Source organism: Sinohyriopsis cumingii, chromosome 15, assembly GCF_028554795.1.
Source record: "Sinohyriopsis cumingii isolate HCF-2022 chromosome 15, ASM2855479v2, whole genome shotgun sequence".
In the NCBI taxonomy this organism is placed as follows: domain Eukaryota; kingdom Metazoa; phylum Mollusca; class Bivalvia; order Unionida; family Unionidae; genus Sinohyriopsis; species Sinohyriopsis cumingii.
This window is the reverse complement of record NC_142975.1, coordinates 38838326-38857939: the sequence shown is the minus strand read 5'-3', so window position 1 is coordinate 38857939 and position 19614 is coordinate 38838326. Positions and strand designations below refer to the sequence as shown.

At 35.1% G+C, this 19614-nt stretch overlaps 1 protein-coding gene across 1 annotated transcript; it reads right to left on the bottom strand.

Annotated features, from left to right (window-relative positions):
- Positions 1 to 416: 416 nt before the first annotated feature.
- Positions 417 to 17493, bottom strand: LOC149781644 (cGMP-dependent protein kinase 1-like). Its single transcript, XM_089934997.1, has 9 exons — positions 17370 to 17493; positions 15881 to 15966; positions 11785 to 11872; positions 10306 to 10445; positions 8657 to 8746; positions 7234 to 7375; positions 4221 to 4384; positions 853 to 981; positions 417 to 489 (listed from the first exon to the last, which is right to left on the bottom strand). The coding sequence occupies exons 1-9, from the start codon at positions 17484 to 17486 to the stop codon at positions 417 to 419; spliced, it is 1029 nt and encodes a 342-aa protein (XP_089791123.1). The 5' UTR covers positions 17487 to 17493.
- Between the last annotated feature and the right edge of the window lie 2121 nt (positions 17494 to 19614).

The following is a 19614-nucleotide window of genomic DNA, read 5'->3' as shown; positions in this document are numbered from 1 at the left end:
TATGCAAAATTGTAAATATCGATACCTTTTTTGTGTTAATGGCAATAACGGAAAGTGCTATCCATGGAATCTGCAAGAGAATGCTTGATAATACCATTCTGATCAAGCAAGAGTGAATATTCTACCGTTATAAGATTTGTGTCTGTCTATCGAGAAAGACAGACAGACAGACAGGGACAGGGAGAAATTCGGGCTAACTTTCAAGTCTCTATATATACAGACAGACAAACAGATTAGATAACAACATTAAAAGGACAAATAAGATAATAATGAAATAGCTGCAAAATTCTTATTGACTTTGTCGTTATACGGACACGTTTGGCTACAGATGTTCAACCTACTCGTTATTTACGGGAAAAAGAAGATTATGTTTGTCTCTACGCATTTAAAGAAAATCTATGGTGAATTTTACAGTTTCATAAAAATGCAAAGTCTAGCGCTTCATATATTGTGATATGGTCAACGGTGTTTTCCCCTTTTTCAAATTGTCTAGAAGCAAATGAAAGCATAGAGGTATAGTTTCACGTATACAAACACTGAAACCCGTTCGGCAGAGTTATATATCTAGTGAATTGAGATAAGAGAATCTTTAGTCGGTGCTTATATTAATCAGACTATAGCCATCGTTCAACTCCTTTAAAATAGCATTTCTGGTATATAACTAGTACGTTGAAATCAAAGACGAAAAATACCTTCTTCCTTGTATAGTTTCCATATAGAATTTACAGTGTTCCTATGTCACTTCGGTGGACAACAGCACCGATCCCTTTCAGATATGTGTAGTTTCCGTAGGAGACCTTCAGAAATGTTTCTTTTATTATTTGCAAAGACATCAGCATATCTCCTTCTTACCTGCATAATTTCCGTATGAAATCTTCAGCGATCTTTCTAATTTCGGTTGGGAAGAGAACATCATTGATCCCCTTTATGATATTATTAAATATCTGCATGTCATTATCATCCTTGTCTGCAAATAAGGATCTGGAAGACGAAATACAATATTTGAAAGATAAACAACTTCATGTGCTTACTAGGTACTTATAAATATGTACAGAAAGGATAACCTAAACAGACAGAAAGCATAGCAAAATCAAGAACGCGTCTATTCGGTTACTATTGGGATGTGACGTCATAGTAGCGACTTCAGCAACTCAAGTGGGAGTTGCCAGAGTAAAAGACAATGCCGTTTTGCGTTGCTTACGGGTGTAATAGAACATTAAGAAAAGCCTGTGGACAACAATTTTTTCTTTTCCGAAAGATAAAGGCATAATGAAAGAATGAATACATTATTACAAACGAGTCGATTTTAAAGCAACACCATACAGCACTCTGTGCTCGTTACATTTCTAAAAGGAATGTTACGAGAGGGATCATGAAAAAATGGAAGCTCAAGGATACGCAAATGCTAGGCCTAGACTAAAAGTTGGCGCTGTTCCAGACATACCTTTGGATGTTATAAATCCTGGGAAAAGTGTTAAACGTGTGAGTTATGAAAATAGGCAGAAGGCCGAGAAAGTGACCACAAATTGTAAACAATCAATTCACAGATCGTTTATCAACACCAGCACTGCTAAAAACGAATCTGATAGCCCGACACCCTGGGCCAATCTGGTTTTAGCTTCGGCCCATCCTGTATTCAAAGTGGGGTGCCCGTCGGGCTTGTCGAAACAAAAATTGTTTGCCTGAGGAAACTTTGATCGCGCTGGGCAAATAAGTAAATGTATTTTCAAGAGGTTGACATACATTCCTTAACACGGCACAACCTAAATCAAACCACCACTGTCCTATGTGAAATTTAGATCTGATTTTAATCAAATGGAAGCTTTGCTAAAAAATAGGATTGTAAACCTGTCGTGTTTCGAGAAAACAAAATCTTCAGTAATCTTAAAAAGATTAAAAATTAAAAACACAAAACATTTCAGTGTATGCCTGTTACATGTAGTATGTATAAACGGTAACCTGTAATGATTGGAACTGATATAAAACTATCAGTTTGGCAGTTTAAATAGCAGCGATTAAAAGAAAAGAGGCCAAAGTTTCACATTAACTGGCTGACAATATAAACTGGGATGGGGGGGGGGGAAGAAGAGTTATTGACCCAAGCCTTTGCCCCAGTGTGCGAGCGCCCATGGGACATGCCTTTTCTCCCTGTGAGACGCCTTATTATTCCTACAGGACAAGCCCGGTTTGCATATTCTGGTCAGCTCTGGCTAAATTGCAAAATAGCTAACGTTTTGATCCAAGTAAGCAAACAATAAAGCCGGTGTGACTAATGAACATAATCCTTATCCTTGCATTGATCTTGTGAAAACGACTGACCTTCAGACATACTTCAAAGAAACCATGTTCGACAGTGTGCGTATGAAAGCACCATCAGTTGATTGCCAAATAAACGATGCCTATTTTGTTGTTACTTACGATGCCATGGACTTCATTTTAACTGTTCGAATCTGCAGTCACAAGTTACCGTACACGTGGCAACTGTTTTTCTCACGTTTTATTCCCAATCTTATTTCCTTAGGTTTAAGTCTTAATCCATGTAACATTGTTTGCTGAATAAACTATTTATTCTGAATTAGTTCTTTAAGGGCACATATGCTGCATGGTATATTTTGTTTTATTCCTTGTTTTAATTGAATCATAGTGATTAAACTTTACATATACGGTGGAGGAATGTCAGGTGTTAACTGGCCGAGTTTCTTTGGAGGAAATGGAGATGCGATTTTGTTTGCAGAGAAAATTTCACAGTGATCATTCGTTTAAGCTAATCTTATTAAAAGGAATGCATTTAAGCTAATATATCTATTTATAAATGGTTTGGGGTTGGGCTTTTTTCTTCTGACAAATGAAAAATTGACAGACATAATGTAATAATAGGGACTTCGCTGAGAAAAATTAATGAGATAATACGATATCGGGAGGTATTTCTCCCGGCTTGAGAGTTGACAGGTATGAACTGTCCGGGCTTGTGGAATTTCAGTCGGGGCTTGAGTTTATTTAAGTCACCAGCCCGGTGCAGGACACACGGTACTAATTCAACTCCAATAGTAAACATATGGAAACACCATCATATTCAAAATTCAATAACTTAAATTTCTGGGTGCTGATGATGAGACCTATAATTCTCCATGAACATCTAACTTTGGTGCAAGCTTATGTGTGGAGAACACCATATGAGCTGCGGCATTTTGTTTACATACATGTGCATGAAACACATGTTATTGATTCTGCACCAAATGAATCAGGTGCTACTTTCATTATCGAGTACTCCTGAGTCAAGCCTGTAAGAATGCTAAAATTGCATCAGTAGAAATGTGTCTATATTTTTTTAAAATTACATATAGAATAAGCTCTCAAAAGATATTTTTCCTAAAATTTTAGTTTTCATTATTAACCAATTATGGACCACCAAACCCGTAAATACTCTATTATTTTTGTCACCCATTTCTAGACTGGTTTACAGTTCTTCCGTATAATTAGTACTGTGTGTTCTGCATGTGCCTAAAAAAATTCGTTTAGCACTGACCAGCACAGTACATAAACTATTATATCAGATAGCAGATTCAACTTTTGAATGTGCAACCCAAATGTGGTCTCCTCCTGTCTGCCTCGTTCGCCATGTTTATGTTTGTATTCGAGGACTGGCTACTATTGCGTCACGGGACCACGTGATCTGTCGTCTTATCAAAACTCGGAAAAACTCGTCAATTTACGGAATCGTGGTATCTTCCACGCAATATAATCACTACCCGCTTACGATATTTTATTTATAAACATGACAGTCGAATTAAAATCTCCAGAGAATTACATACGTAAAAGGAAAATTTTGATTTCTAGCCTCCTAGCTTTTTCTTAAGGTTAATACAAAATCGGTATAAATTAAATTTTCATTTAAATAGATTTATAGTTTTACTGTATTCGTTACTTTCGGTTCAGATATAAAAGATGTACGTTTTTGTAAAAGAAAGACGTGGGTAGACAACTAGATTCTCTTTTTATATATTAAGCATACTATATTATTTCTACGAAAAGGCGTAACTTAATCATTCATACATGATTGCGGCAGCGGTAACTGTTTTGACATGTGCGCTATTGCGAATTCAGCTGTAGAAAAACACCAGAGGCTCGCGTACTGTTTAAATGCATGTATTGCAGGCACAGGCGAGTTTTGGTGCACAGCAAACCGTTTACAACCGTACACAGTGTTTGTCAATTCTTACCGGCCAGAAAGCATAGCAAAAACAAGAACTCCCAAGGACCAAATATCTGCCGCTGTGTCGTGTCCCTGTTTTAAAATGATCTCAGGGGCTATATAATCTGGCGTTCCACACATCGTCTGGGTCTTTTCACCTGGTCCGACCTTCTTGGCCATACCAAAGTCAATCTATTGAGAGAAAAAAACGCATAAAATGATATGTGTTACATGTAGCTGAAAAGCAGAGTGTATTCGGAAAGTACCTAGTAACCTTAACTTGACAATATCCACTATAAGTAATGAAAGGTGAAATGATTACCTAACAAACCCATGCGTGAGGATGGGGATGATCTATCACTGATTCACCGAATGCGATCTAAATCAATCCGACATGTGTTGCAAATTATTTCTCTAAAGGTTTTACGAATCCCCTGTTACTTTGTGGATGACACTGGGCACTTAAATTAGTGCTATGAAACAAAAAGTTGCTAATCTATGGAAGAAAAGAATAAACAATATTACATAATGTTTTCTAACCAGATAAAGAAATAATATTTATTATCAAACTGAAAGAATGAAAAACCAATAATAAGAGCGCGATGTATAAGATTCAGTTTTGACGTGTCATAGAGACACGAAGGGCTAATTGAGCAAGGCCACAAGTTCATCAATGTTAGAATATGCCTTCCACTTACATATCTCAAATGCAAAGGAAAGTTTGACCAAAGAATGTTATTGATGGAGAGTTGAAGGCAATTATTTACATCATTATGTGAATAAAACCATTTCAGAGTATTGACTAAAGGTATGCCGTATGTTTCATTCATTTTTCTACATACTTGATGAAATCCAGTACATTCATTGTAAGGCTAGATGAACCAAAACCAATTTTCTAAAATTGGTTTTGACGCACATCAGATTCATGTGTAAAGATTACAGTTCAAACATGTATGGTGCAAATTGTTGTAGACTTGTACTTATCAAAGGATGAATCATTATTTGGGTACCATTCTACTATAACAAGCAAGACATGGGTTGCCACTACCATAAGGCGACATAAAAGAATATTGAATAGGGGAAAAAGTCTAAGTATCTCAAGTCGATTTGTTCCACATGTGTATCATTTTTATTGTTTTTGGGTGGTGGTGAAATATCTTAATCGGTTTGGGAATTATGATCTGCCAAAGAAATATATTTAAGAACATGCAGTTGAAGTAACTGATGATGTCATATTTCCACTCCTCTGTATCACATCGGGGATAGGAGAGAAGAAACAAAAACATGAAGTCATCTACATTCCTTCCCAGGCCAAATGTCTGCTAGGGGACATAATTATTAATCGTAGAAATCATAGATAGGACACTCGTATCTACAAAATATACAGGAAATTGACTAGGAGCATGTGTTATGCTCCAAAAATGGATGTGTGATTGATGGACGAATGATCTGACAAATGGAGATAAATGTTCACGTGATTTAATAGAAGAACTTTGAATATGGAACTGTACCTTTATAACGCTTGTCCAGTAAGTGTATCATACACGTTTTGGACAAGATCTTAGTGTTAAGACCCTGCAACTAAATCGGGGATAATGGAAGGAATGACAAAAAAATTAATGAAATGCAGAAGATACAACCGAATTACGATTTTGGAATATTTACCAAAGATCATTCATATATCTCAAACGACTTTGGAGTTGTGATTTGGAAAAGTTTTTATAACCAACAAATGTATCAACAGGATAAACTGCTGAAAGATTTTACAAATATTGGAAATGAAGCAGTGTGAAAACCATAAGTTTTGCATATGCCCTGTAGTCTAGGAGTACGTATTTCAAAGTAGCATTAGAGGTATACATATTATTTTTACACTTCCTCTGTAGTCCAGGAGCATGTATTTGAGAGCAAAATATAGAAGTATTCTTATGTTACTAGTTTAGGCTCGAATAAACAGTAAGAGAAGAAAGAGTGATAACAACAAGCTTATAAAAATACATTAATTTATTTCCCTGGAAAAATCCTGTAAAAATAAAAAAAATGAACTTACGGTTTTATAGAATCAAATCCAAAATTAATCCGAGAATTATCAAAGAATAAATTTTTTGAAGTCCTAATAACAAAATGTACTACTGATTTCACGTTCGAATCCCGACGAAGAATACAAGATGGAAGACGATGACGTATGTTGCATTCTGTAGTGTTGAAGTCTACAGTTATTTATAGAAATAAAATTTACGACACCGGTCTTGGAAATCCAAATTAAATTTGTAAGCAATGTCTTTTCAAAACGTCTGTCAAAATATTTCCAGAGGAAAAATAATTAATTCTTTTGAAATCTCACTGATTTGAAGAAAATTATAATTCAAAATCTAGTTATAACGAAATAACTTAACATCAGTGTAAAAAGCCCAAAACAGAAATCTCTCTCTACACATCTTTATTGAAACTAACGGATGCACAGTAATGGAAAAATTGCGAAACACAGCGCCATATGACCGTGTTGACATGTAAAAAAATCACGTGCACATAATATGGCCTTGATTAGGAGAATGGTTTTACTCTTAGAATAAAATAAAATAAAATTGTTTACATATTGAATCATGACCTTGACAACAAACAATCATTTTAAAATAAAAATAGAACTTATATACGTGTTTGCTACTACTTTTGAATCAAGGTTAGGTTCTAGGTCAAATCCTGGTGTTTACGAAAGAATGATTCAGGTCAACTGATTTCCTGGAAAAATATTATCTCCAGTGAATAAATTTACATTTTAATAGCATATAATAGAATGCAAAATTTAAGACTGACAAACAATTAAATTAAAATAAATATGAATTAAATCAGATATACGTAACAGTATATATACAATTTTGCACATGCTCTGGAGTCCAAAAATACGTATTTGAGAGTACAAATATAAAAATATATAAAATCAATTTTGCATAAGCTTTGGAGTCCAGGAATATTCATTTGAGAGTGAATGCTCTGGAGCCAGGGTTACATATATCAGAGTATAAATGTGTAGGTATACATACCAGTTTTGCATATCCTTTGGAATCCAGGAGTACGTTTGCGAGCTGTAGATCTCTGTGGATGATTCCTTTTGAGTGTATGAAGCTGAGTGCCTCTACTATACAGGCTGTGTAGAATTTTGCAGCTGTATGACTAAAGTTCTTTCTATAACAAAAAATCAACAAATTTAGAAGCGGAAAGGAGTATAGCAATGGGCTTTGGTCAAAGTCGACATACATTGCGTTCCATGAAGATTTGTATTAAAGCCATCAGACCATTCTAGGGCATTCATCTCCTTCCAAAGAATATCAACAACTCACATCTCCAACAAATATTTTTTCATTCAGAAAATACAAAACGTTAACCTTTTCTCAAAAGTCATATTCATCAAATATTTTAAGTTCCTCGCCGTTGCTACTATTCACAAGGTCTAAAAAAAATTATGAAAATCTAAATAACTATATAATCAGAATAATTCAACATCTGCAATTCTTAAAAAAGCAATTTTACACTAGTGATTTTTACGTGTTTTGTGTACTGAACTGATAACGTCGAGCGTCACGTGACATTAGTTCAAAATATTTATAACTAATACGTATGTGTTAATTAAGGCAGTGACGTAGGAGGTCGAGTCGTAGCACCCAAACTGTACTTGTGAGAAAATAAGCGGAATAAAAGTAAATAATTTTGTCACATTTGTTCAATGGATGTTATATCTAAATAACAACTAATTAATTAATTTTGTTTATAAGGATAACCTTTAACCTTGGAAAAAGAATTTGTTACAGCTGATGTGACTAATGCGTGTAAATCACGTAGACAAACGGATCGCGATTATATTTGACAGAAAATTTTGTTTCCTGTCCTTAATTAATCCCCGTGATCGTGTTGTAAGGTTTGAAGAAAGCCCAACATAATGAATTTATAAAATGACACAAACGTATAATACAAACACGGCCAGTACTGCCAACAGTGTCCTAAACTTGAGAGATAAAGGCCATTTTGTCTCTCATTTAAATAAGGGGTCACTTGAAATTACCTGAATATAACACGTAGCCAATGTTGGTTTCAACAGGAAACTTATGGTAAAATCACTGTACAAGGAAAAAATCACAGCTGCTAGATAACACGATTTACAAAATTAGCGCCGCCATCCATAGCAAGTATACACGCACAAGTAGAATAAATGTAGTAAAATCGATCTCCGTTTCTTCAGATAATTTTTATGATGACATAAATATGCACGTTTGTGTCATCAAATTATTGTTCACCTATAAGAGAAAGATGACCTCTACAGTGCCACGTACGAAAGTGTTAGTTGATGTTTCTTCTTCATTTAAATTTGGAATTTAACACCATCCTTTAAGTGTTAGCTTTCTTGAAAAACAAACAAACAATTACGGTAATAAAAACTAAATCAACAGTGTATAAAATTGTTTAACTTACTCTTCATTTAACAAGGTGAACAGCTCGCCTCCAAGACAAGGCTCCATTAACAGGTACAGATGTTCATCATCCTTAAACGTTTTATGCAACCTTGAAAATAAAAACAAAATTGTGAAAGAAACATAGCTCCATATCTGTTGTTTGAACATGCCTACCTTCCAACTATCATCTATGAAGTACTATAATTGTAATAACATGTTCAACTGAAGATGCCTTAATTATAAATATTTTAAATGGATACAATAGCTACTGAATTTTCGTCAGGTCTAAGTGTCGATAAGATTCTTAAATTTTTTCATGATGCTTTTGTCATTTGTATGAGTTTGATTATTCATTTGCAGCTTCCACGTGAGACTCGATATCTTATTAAAAGGAATGCATTTAATTGTATTATATCATACCCGACTTGTTTGTAACGTCTTTATAGGCCAATATTAATATAGCACGATTGCTTAATTGTTATTGTCTCTCATTCTATGGAATTTAAGCACATGAGAAAATCAATTTGTGTTGGACAATTGCGAATCTCGTTGGACAAGTAATTTTGTGCCATGATTTCCTTGCAATATGGAAACGTAATGCACGTGTTTATGTATTTTTTCTTCATTTCTTTTAATTCAGTCTTTTCACAATCATACATGTACCAGTTAATGTAATCTAATCTTTCTCACCTTTTACAAATTTACTGTTTCTTAATGAACAAATCCTATCCAACACCCCTATTTAATAGACTGAAACTCTATAAAGTAAATTGCCTCGAAATAAGCATAACAACTAAGCATTTACCGTCTTTCCTAAAAGTGAGTGACCAAAAATGACTGCTCACTTACTATTTTGTCCAGCTTTAATTGACAACATTGCTTGGATCCATGGAGTGTTGATTGAAGTGAAAAACTTAATACAACCTAGAAAATAGTTACTGTGCAAATGGGATCCGAAATGAATTCGGTTTTCGTTTGGATAATACGTATGGCTCAATAGCGAACCAATGCATCTGTAGACCCAAAGAGTTTAAACCAATACACGTATAGACGCAGTCAATTCAAACCAATAGAAATATAGTCCCAAACAGTTCAAACAGTTCAAACCAAAACAAGTATAGACCCAAACAGTTCAATCCAATACAAGCATATACCCAAATCGTTCAATCCAATACAACTATAGACCCAAACAGCTCAAACCAAACAAAGTATAGACCCAAACAGTTAAAAAAAAACTATTCCAAATTTGAGAATGATCAAGTGACATGAAACACTAGGCCGGTCTTCCGTAATGCATACCAACATGCTTACCGAATTTCTTTTGTCTAAATCAAGTGGTCATTGCATTTAATATGCTAAGAAGATAACGTGCGTACCAGGTTTTGTTCGTCTACTTGAAGCCGATTTTGCTTCATCGTGCTAACAAGGATTTTGTCAAAAAGAAAGTTCAAAATGATGAATAAGCAGTTTTCATATCCTTTCCAAGAGTATGTAAATATGTCTACGGCTTCATCCTGCAACTAAATTTCTTTCGTTCTTTATTTAGGTAATCGTCCTAAAGAGAGCATAATAAAAAATGACAATTGTACAAACAAAACGACATCAGCATCTCCTATTAAGGACAGCTATAAGCAGTGGGAGGATGGAAAATAAAAATCATAATCTTACCTTACAATGAAATCTGATCTCAATTCCGCCATAATGTTCTTTTCATTCAGGACCTGTGTTTGTTGGCCGATTGCTACGATGTGCTGCTTGTTGAGGATCTTTAGAGCATATGTATCTTTGCTGTTATTGTTTTCCTGCACCTGAAAATTATTCACACACGTAATATGTGTACTATTTCAAGATAGTGTCTTTCCTCAAGACGTGCATTTATGTTCTACGATTTAAGGTATTGTCTTTTCTGAAGACTTTTATTTGTGTTGTATAGTTTAAACGTATTGTCTTCACTCAAGACTTGTTTTTGTGTAGTACATTTTCGCAGTGTTGTGTTGACTTACTACAAACAAAGTCACTTACAATCAATGCACATTATCCACCAGCCGATACTCACCCTTGACTTTCAAGATTCTCTCTTGGATCAAATGATAATCGATGAGTATTTATCGAAGTGTAACTAGTACCCAATCAGTCGCCAAAAAATAAAAATTGAGTGATTTGTGTTAGATTTGTGAGTGATTAATAAGATACGTACGTTTATCTAACCAAATCATAATCATTTAATCCTTATAATTCCAAATTTCAACCTTTTGACGTCAACATAGCGGATTCCATTAAAACAGAGTCTACATTAAAGTAGTACGTAGTATTCTTTTTTAGGCAGATTAATATCAACGTCTTTGCTAGCCATGAGTCACCATCATAATTTATTACGCAAACATGCTTTATATTTTTTTCTTTTATTCTTATTGCATTCTACGCAGTTCGACCGCATCCATTTTCATTGAGATCCCCCGCTTTTGCTTCGTGCGACCATTATCCTAATAACAACTAGATTAAAAAGAAAATGTCGAAAGAAAATGTTGTAGTTTACGAGGTACGCATGCCCTGAAAAACCTGTCACATTCTTTTATCTGCAAAACAGAGTTATAGTTTCAGTGGATAAAGGACGTGCAATTGCAAATGTGTTTGAACCACTAATTGGAGGTTTTGTTTGCCAAATCAGTTGATACAGTGAAGGCTTGATCGAAAAGGAATGGAATCCGTATGGGAACAAAATATATGTCCCATAATTAGTTTATATGATATGTGACTCTACCAACTTCTGTTATTGTATAGGGATTAAAAGTGATCAACGTGGAATAGAGTGAATGATGGACAGACGAACAAAGTTGATATATCCCACTTTTCTTAAAAAATACGAGGTTTCAGTTGGATGTGATATTTTACATCATAACAACGTATGTAGGTTTATTTCATGACGATGCCACTGAAGTAAAGGGCTTTGCCCAAGGACAATACAACGTACCCGACCTGGCTCATCCTATGGTAGGATTCGAAGCAGTATTATTTCGGTCTTGAGCCTCTCACGCCAAACGAATGACCCACCGCGTCGCCTACATTCATTAGTTGTTCAAACGACATGCAGGATTATACATAGGGACAAAAAGAGGAGAAACACAAATTGGAGAATAAAGTACTTACCAATATTACCCTTCCAAAACCTCCAACACCCAGCGGTATTACTATATGCAGGTCTTGTAGCTTCAAGTTTGCCATTTCTGTTTCTAAACTAGAAGAACGAAACAGCAGAAGGTCATTAACGAAACAAATAAAAACATAAGAAATGTTCATATCTCCGACAAATATATTACCTTATCATGTTGCATTAGGATAACTTTCTTTCCTACCTCAACATCACTCCTCCCGGAAAGACGTAAAATGTCTTTCTGACTATAGGTTATATAGACAGCTGAAAGTAACTCTTAAAGGTTAATCCCCCCTTCCACCCGCTAGGCGCCCACCGTTATATTCAGTTAAAACCAGTTTTCGCTTTCGCTGCCCTGTGCTCATCTGTTCTTCGGACATACCAATTAATCTTGATATTTTTTTATACCTTAACTTATCTCACATTTACAGCAGTGCAAAAAATAGATTCTTACTTATAAAGAGGACGGTGAAGCTTGTACTAAAGTCACACTTTCAAGAATATTACTCTTGATTGGTTCTGTCGACGATGTCCAACGGCAAATGGGGACCTGTCAACCACCTCTGCAGCCTCAACCAATTCAATCTGACCCCGAAACTCAAGAATAAGACGGCAAAATCGTACTGTTTTTCAGGGTAACATGATAACTACGAGATCGGCTAGAAGCTGTCCGGCGAGTATTTTCACATTCCAATCCATACGATGTCGCGCAAATTGCTTTGGCTCTCCTATCCTGGAAAAACTCCGTGTTCTTCCTATCGGTCTTATCCTCAGCCTTTCGGTCTTCATATAATCATTAGACTTTGTAATTTCTTGTTTAAGACGACAGCCTCTACAGAGTCTGAGGCGTAACTGGACAACATCATTCAAAATAACGGAGTAAGTTCGGTGTGTTCCATTTGCAGACTAGGCTAGATAATAAATGTCAAGATGTCAGACCTTTTTCCCTCTGAACATTTTATAAATCTTGTTATGGACTTGTTCACATACCTCAGTCTCGTACGTTTCCCCTCTTCCCCAACGAAAATCGAAAACATCGTTCATACGTCTGAAAATAATTAAATTAAAACATTTTTCTCTGCGAACGAGTTACTTTAGCTCCTTTGCCTGTTCAATGCGGTGGCATGTTTGCTACCAGATTACAAACGGTCCTTCTAGGCCATGGCGACCTTTCACTGGACTTTAAGACAGTTTGTGGCAATTCGATGTTTTAAGAAACGGCCCTTCTCATCAACCTCCAGGAAATGAAAACCATTTCCAATGCGTTAAGCAATTGGGTATAACACTTAAGCGAACGTACGGTCCTGATACTTTCGGACAATTTAGTAATACTCAGATAACTCCTCAGAATATGGGAAATGGGGTATTTTAACGACTAGCGCCATATAAATGGTGTTACACCACTCTTTGCCTCCATTTATCAGCCAGGCCAACTTCTATCTCTTTCTCTTTCAAAACAAGGAATTATCCCCATCACCATAAAGTCATACCGGTCCATGACCTTGGACACGTTACGATTTCATGGACGAGACTATATTAACTTCAACAAGAACATTTCCTACTAGCTTTCCGATTTTGATCTGTCCACACAACGTTCGCTAAAGTTGCTTCAAAAACTGAATCTCTTCTGGGTGTTAACATATCTTAATTCATCCAAGTTCGAGCCCCTCTTGTCTATATTCATCAATCAGCTATATAAGACTTGCTTTATGTCAACGCTTGCCTCAGTCTGTGAGCTATATGCCCTCCCCGTCGACCCGAACAACATGCAATTCCGTCAGACGGATCACTGTATTCTAATGACTGAACCTAGTTTGATTGCAAACACATGTTGCCATAACTAGGCAACATTTGCAGCACGGACTTTGGAGAGAATTTTAGCATACCTCGATGTTACTTTCATGTACCTTGGTTGAAATTTCATTGGATATTGTTCTTATGGAAGATGTACATGATCTAAGCAAGCAACTGAGCAAAATGACTGTTCCCTTGTGTTCAAAAGAAATCAGCCTGAATTAGTCTCTAATTCAACTAACTTCAGTAGTAATACAACAGTGATAAACAATTTTTCCAGACTATATACTCTCAGTTCATGAATATTAAATCAATTATTTACCATATATATCAAACGAAAAATGTTATCGGCCTTTTTATTTACAATTTACCTTTGAAGTCCAGGACTGAAAATAACCAAGAGGAGCTAGAAGTGTTTTTCTAATATATAAAAGCACATCTGAACTAAGGCCAAACTGAATAATCTATAACCCAAAATAAACCCATCCATCAAACAGAATAAGTAAAGTGAACCAAAAGTTCCTTTAACAATGTCTAATATACACAAGGTCATTTTAAGTAGCCAGTGTAACCAGTGAGGACAACCTGGCAATTATGTTTCTTTCACGTTCTAACACTATACAAGATACGAAACTGTAGAGCGACACCATATACATAAAGACATTTTGTATCCAAGATGGCTGGATTCAGAGGTAGTAAAATGTTATCCAATGTAATGTGATCAGTTACTTATTATAGAAGTAATATGACTTAATAAAACAATTTGTTTTCTCAAACTTACAAGATAAACCGGGGTGTCAATGACTCCGTGGATGTATGACATACTGCATGTAATACGCAGAAAATGCCGCATGCGAGGCATTGAAATAAAAATATATATTAATCGCATGAAAATACGTATCATGTTGGAATCTGTTCATCCTTAAATCTCCTAAATATTTATTGTTTTATATGTTTTGATAAAAAAATGGTGAATCTGCTTTTGAGTAGGCGTCACTTTTTATGATTTAAATCATCAGGAGTTAATCACAGTTTAAATCCAATGTTATGAAGTTAATATGTGCCTTTTCAGATTTCTGTTATAATACAAATTGCGCACATTTTGAATAAGCTGATAGTAAATAAATGATAAATGAGTTTAAGAATATTTTAAATACATTTTAATTTTAAATCCTGTTTCGTTTTCAGTAGCACGCTTTAACATACAACAAATGAAAATCAGTTAAAAGAGTAATATATTTCTAGTAAATAAAATTACACATTTTAGTTAACATAGTGTTAAATAATTAATTCTGTAGTAAAAGAAAAAGTTTCAGAAAGGTCAACAATTAAAGAGAAGGATAATCATTAACATGCAAAATGTACCTGTACCTTTGATATTATTTATTAATTATCCGATATAAAATACTAAATTTTGAAATGATTGATTGTCCGTACTCGACTCAGACTCATAATACAACTTTTGCATCACCTTGGTTACGTTATAGACAGCGCGTTTATTATAGAAAAATAAATGTTCTGAGTATAGGACTTTAGAAAAGAAATGGTAGTGAAAAATTTGATCAATGTAAAGAGGGTATTAAATGCTATCGTGTAGTTTCACGACGATTCAGGTGAATTGACACATCTATGTCGACACAATGAGGTAGCAGTATTTGTTAAACGGGATTTTCTGGGCCATTTTATCACTTTATTACAGTTTCATTTTCGTTTTGTTTCTAATAATTCCATTCTACTTGCATGAAAAACGAAAAGTAATAACTTTTTATGGCATTTTTACATACGATACAGTGGAAACTGTTTAGTTGTTAAACCATTATCTTTCAACCACACGAGCGAAACTCAACAGATGAGATTACGTAACCAGCCACAGGTGTCCCGGGAGAAGACATAATTTGTAGGATCATAAAGTCTGTTTCCGTGTCTAACAAGGAGTTTCCTTCCCACAGTAGGCATTTGTATAACAACGCATTGTAAATAACATATGAAGTCTTTTAACTGTTCAGTTGATGCTAGTTATTATTAATGCCAATAACAAGTAGAACAACACTGCTGTGTTTCGTATTTTAGAACTCCACAATTATATCGGCAACGCGTTCATTGCAATAAGTTAAAATGCATAAAGCCCTGGTTCTGCCTTACATTATTGTAAACTACCTAACATGGGGAGACAATCCGCGGCTCATAAGGGAGATAATGTACTCAGTTGACTGATAGACGGTGGATGACAGATAAAGTTTGCATTGGCAATTCGTGAGTTATAAATAATGCTGCAGAAATGAGCCATTCCTAACTTACTCAGCATGACGGGAAGACGGTGGGTCTGCAGAGGTGATCGCACTCAGATCTATCGCCGAAAAGGCTGTCACGTCACCACATTTATCCTGAAATAACAATTGGAAAGAATAGAGTATGTGGGTATTTATTCGACGCAATGCCAAAAACATGTCCGATTGTTGAAACTATAAGCTCTTTTAACAATTTCTATAGTGTTTTCTGTTGGATATAAAGAGGGAAAAATTTCCTTTCTGTTTTCCAATTTTCAAGTTTAAAAAAACTGGTTATGTTCATTTAGTCGAAACATCGTTAAAACGTCATGATGTTTCGTCTAAAAAATAAAAGTTGTCTAGCTCATATATTCAGTAGAAAGAAAATGTGTATTACACACAGTGAGTTGCAGTTTGAAAACGGCTTGGACCAGGAAAGATTGTACGCCGTAATATCTTGAGCAAAGTACTTGACTCCAATAGTCAGTTACGTCCTGGTGTGAATTTTAGCACCAGTCAGTTAATAATCCATAGTTCTCTTTACAATCTTCTGTCATTTAGACGACAAGTTCTTCCTCCCCCACGCCGGCCGGCCGACCCGTTCAAGTCCCAAGCCGTCACACGGAGATTGTATTTCGCTTACTATGATATAAACTGTATGTTTTCATTGCCTGCTTGAAAATCTAAAATTTGCTCAATATATCTTTAAATATTTCACTGCAAATGTATGTTTTTAAATACTTCATCTTTCATGACTTCCAAGGTCAAAGGGATGGGGTTGAAATATGAAGTACATTTTGTAAATGTTAATTATATAAACAACTTAAGTACTAGGTTTTGTGGCTTTCAACCACGTAATTTAAGAGTTCTGGACAGACTATGAGGAACAGACGCCATCACTATTCCCCCTTCGCTGAAGACTGGGATAAAACCTATATTGGAAGTATATAACATAGAGACTGTGCTTGATGTAACTTACACAGTTCACTTTAATTACTCACCTAAAATATATTAATACGATTTAATTGCACAAATCGGGACCTAATTAAAAAGATTTCTATATGTGTAACTATTTGTATTAACATATTTCATGAAATATTTACAGTTACCAAACGATATCTTACATCATAATCATTCCAGTTAGAAATTGTTTAACTCCAGTAGAATATGACATTGACCCATTGCAACTTGAACCATTACGATAATTTAAATATACTGCTTGTGAGAGGGCCGATTTGCCAGTGCTAATCAATCAATCAATCAAAAAGGATATAACCGCCTATGAGAATAAATAAATAAATAAATAAATGAACCAATTTAATTTCTGAAGAATTCTAAAAGACAAAGACGATACAGCGCATTCTTTACTTTATGCTCTTGCTATACAAGTGACTAACTGTTTAAAACAGGCCCCAGTTAAAAAGAACTGCAATATGTGTTCATTGTTCAATACTCTCTCTCTCTCTCTCTCTCTCTCTCTTCGCGCGCGGTGACACGACGATGTATTTTTTCATACTTACCACATCAGTACTTTCCAGATCTTCGCATCGCTTTCTTTTTCTGTTCTTCTTCCTTACAACACAGCACAGGTTATTTACTACCCACTTTTTTAAATTTGACATCCATCGGAATCTCATCGATTTCGTTTTCATGACTATATGTATTTGCTTCTTTTAGCTGATCAGTTGTAATCCAGACCTGAAAGCTAGCTAGCTCTCTTGGTTACTACCCTGCTTCTACGTGACGTCATTCGTGGCGCGGGTATTGTTGACGTCATGCTGCGACAAGAAAACGTATACAGTCATATGTTTGTATAATGTCATCTATGAGTTTATTAAAATATTTAAAATACGATTAAAAAAACAAACTTGTTGCATTTTAGTGGGGAAATCATAAAATGATCAATATTTAATTTATGCAATGACAAAATAAAGTCAGCATCGTGTAGATAACTTCAGTTATACAGGACAAATTAATATCTATACACGTAGTTCACAACCTTTTCGAGCATGAGGGCCCTACTTAAGTTCAAATGAAATTTCGCGGACTTCTACATGCTAATAGTTGTACTTTTATGTTGACTTCGAATAACCCCGCGGTTCCTCGGGGATCCACGGCCTAGTGCTTGTGAATCACTGGTCTATACAATTATTCTAAATAATATTAGTGGAAGGGACCAAGGGTCTGTGTTCGCTTTTATGAATTCTACTTTTCCATGATGATTTAATAGAAGGGACACGATATATTAATACGCAGAGGTGAAAGATTTTGTACTAGATTAAGAAAGAAAGAAGACGAAAAAACCCACTTCATTTTACTTTTACACTGCATTAAAGCCCAGTACCAATATTATGATTAGTTCATTTCAAATGAGTTTGTACGATAACACTTTAAACTTATTTGACAACCTGGTTTTTAAAGTATTACCTAATCGACAGAATAGAAACAAAAAAAAGTGACATACATACCTTAAATATGAACAAAGCGACTAGTATAGTAGTAGTAGCAGCAGCAATAGTAGTAGTAACTGCAGCAACAATAGTAGTAGTAGTAGTAGATAGGGTTATAGTATTTGTAGTATATTAAACAATATATCTTGTTGACTTATTATGGAAGAACCTCGTTGGTATTGGCATATTCCCAAATAAAATATAATACTAAATTATTATAGTTTTATTTTTTAAATTTGTATTTACGAAATTTATGTAAAAGCCGTGTTTCGCGTTGTTGTTAAATAATTGGTTTTTGTTTAATGATAGTCCAATTTGCTTCACATGGTTGTGGGGTTGGGGTTTGGAATGGAAAACCATGATAATATTGTAATAAACATATGGAATGTACTATCTGCATTTTCCTCTCAGTTTATCGCTTTGTTTAGTTTTTGTGAATTTTGTATTGGTTGTGGGAGTCGTTGTTTGGAGAATATTGTAGCATAGAAAGGGATTTCTTGACCGAGTCATGTCTCACCCTGGCGCGAATCCCGCTAGGAGTCATAAGTTTCCCACGATTCCAAAGACTTCCAAACAACTACTATTGTAAACTGGTTATCAATCTTACAACTGCATGGTTAATCATCATTAATTTTCCGTAACGGACCACCAACAATTCACACCGTGAAGCTATACAACTCAACCACCAAATGCAGGGAACTATATTTATTACCTTAGGTCGGTCAAATAATTATTTTAGGACAATACGATTATAACTCCACAGCATATCTACCACCGTAACAACAACAAACGACGATGGCCGACAACGGAACAGTTCCTTCTCGTTTTTTCCACTGTATAATTTTTCAGTCCCCAAACATAAATACTGCACCTGGAGTCACACAATCAATTTACACAACTAGATTTTAATAAGGACTACGGAGTGACAGGGACACTCATACGGCTCTGACATGAATTCATGAACAGTAAACCATGACTCATGGAAACTCACTAACACTTCACTACGGGACGTTTGCTCCTATTAATTTGCTAATTATTTCAGTCTGAGAACTATATTCCCAACACCTACTTCCCATAATCAAACATGTAATCCAAAGACAAATCTATAATATCCTTCGATATAAACAAATGAGCATGCTAAAAATTTATTACAATATTTTTCTTAACTCATCAATTAGTCAATATCAATGACCAAATATCATAATGCAGGACATTCAAGGGAATTGATTACAGTATGGATTAGTTTCGTAAAATTGACCCTCCCTAAGTTTCTCACATAGAGAATAATCTCTATATTGTTTAGTATGATTTTCGC